The 887-nt window shown below is 44.3% G+C and overlaps 1 protein-coding gene across 1 annotated transcript in view; it reads left to right on the top strand.

The window, feature by feature from the left end:
* LOC106323678 (glutathione S-transferase T3-like) overlaps positions 1-588 on the top strand; it is a 909-nt gene extending 321 nt beyond the window's left edge. The window contains exon 2 of the mRNA XM_013761762.1: positions 29-588. Coding sequence (XP_013617216.1) covers positions 29-588 — 560 coding nt within the window. The remainder of the gene's footprint in view (positions 1-28) is intronic.
* The last annotated feature ends 299 nt before the right edge of the window (positions 589-887 follow it).

Consider the following 887-nt stretch of genomic DNA (forward strand, 5'->3'; position numbering starts at 1 on the left):
GCTGTTGCTTTCTGGAAGCGTATTGTAGACTACTACAACGCCAGCCCTCAGCTCGTTGGGCAAGTACCGCGAGAGGTTACTTCTTGTATGCAGAGGTGGTCTAGGATCAATCATGAAGTATCCAGATTCACTGGTTGCTACAACCAGGCGCTGAGGGAGCAGAGAAGCGGCCAAAATGATGATGATGTGATCAAAGCTGCTTACGACATATTCTTCACCAAGTACGATACCAAGTTCACACTCGATCACTGCTGGAGAGAGCTCAGGCATGAGCAGAAATGGGCCTCCACTTATATTGCTAAGGATGGTGGAAAGGAAAAGCGGAGGCCAGTGATGGATCTTGACGGACCAGAAGAAAATGTTGTTGGAGAAGATGAGGATAGACCAGTCGGAGTAAAGGCTGCGAAAGGTGCCAGTAAGAAGAAGAAGAGTGGCCGAGATGAGGAGTTGTCTAAGCTTCAAGGCGTTTTGGAACTTAAGGAAAAACTGTCTAGAAATAAACTCCTTGATCGCTTGCTGGCCAAGAAAGAGCCATTGTCTGAGATCGAAACAACACTAAAAATGAAGCTTATGTCTGAAATGTTATGATGTATACTGTGTGTTGTTTGAGGTCACTTGCAGGAAAAGTTAGTACTTGTTGTGTGATGTGTGAACTTGCTTAGTTGTTACAGCTAAACTAACCATTTTTTAAACGTGTTGTTGCAGGTTGTCACGGGAGGATAGGAGTTCTTTTGTTCCTTAGCTAATGCGGAGTTGTCACGGGTGGATTTAGACTACTGAGAGCATTTTGGCATGTAGCTCCGGCTCATAAGTCACAGGTTTTCCCTTCTTGTAGTATAAGTACTCGGATATGTATCTCTTTCTCCTCAACATCAAAAACCTTATCA

The sequence above is a fragment of the Brassica oleracea genome, chromosome C2 (assembly GCF_000695525.1).
Source record: "Brassica oleracea var. oleracea cultivar TO1000 chromosome C2, BOL, whole genome shotgun sequence".
NCBI lineage: Eukaryota > Viridiplantae > Streptophyta > Magnoliopsida > Brassicales > Brassicaceae > Brassica > Brassica oleracea.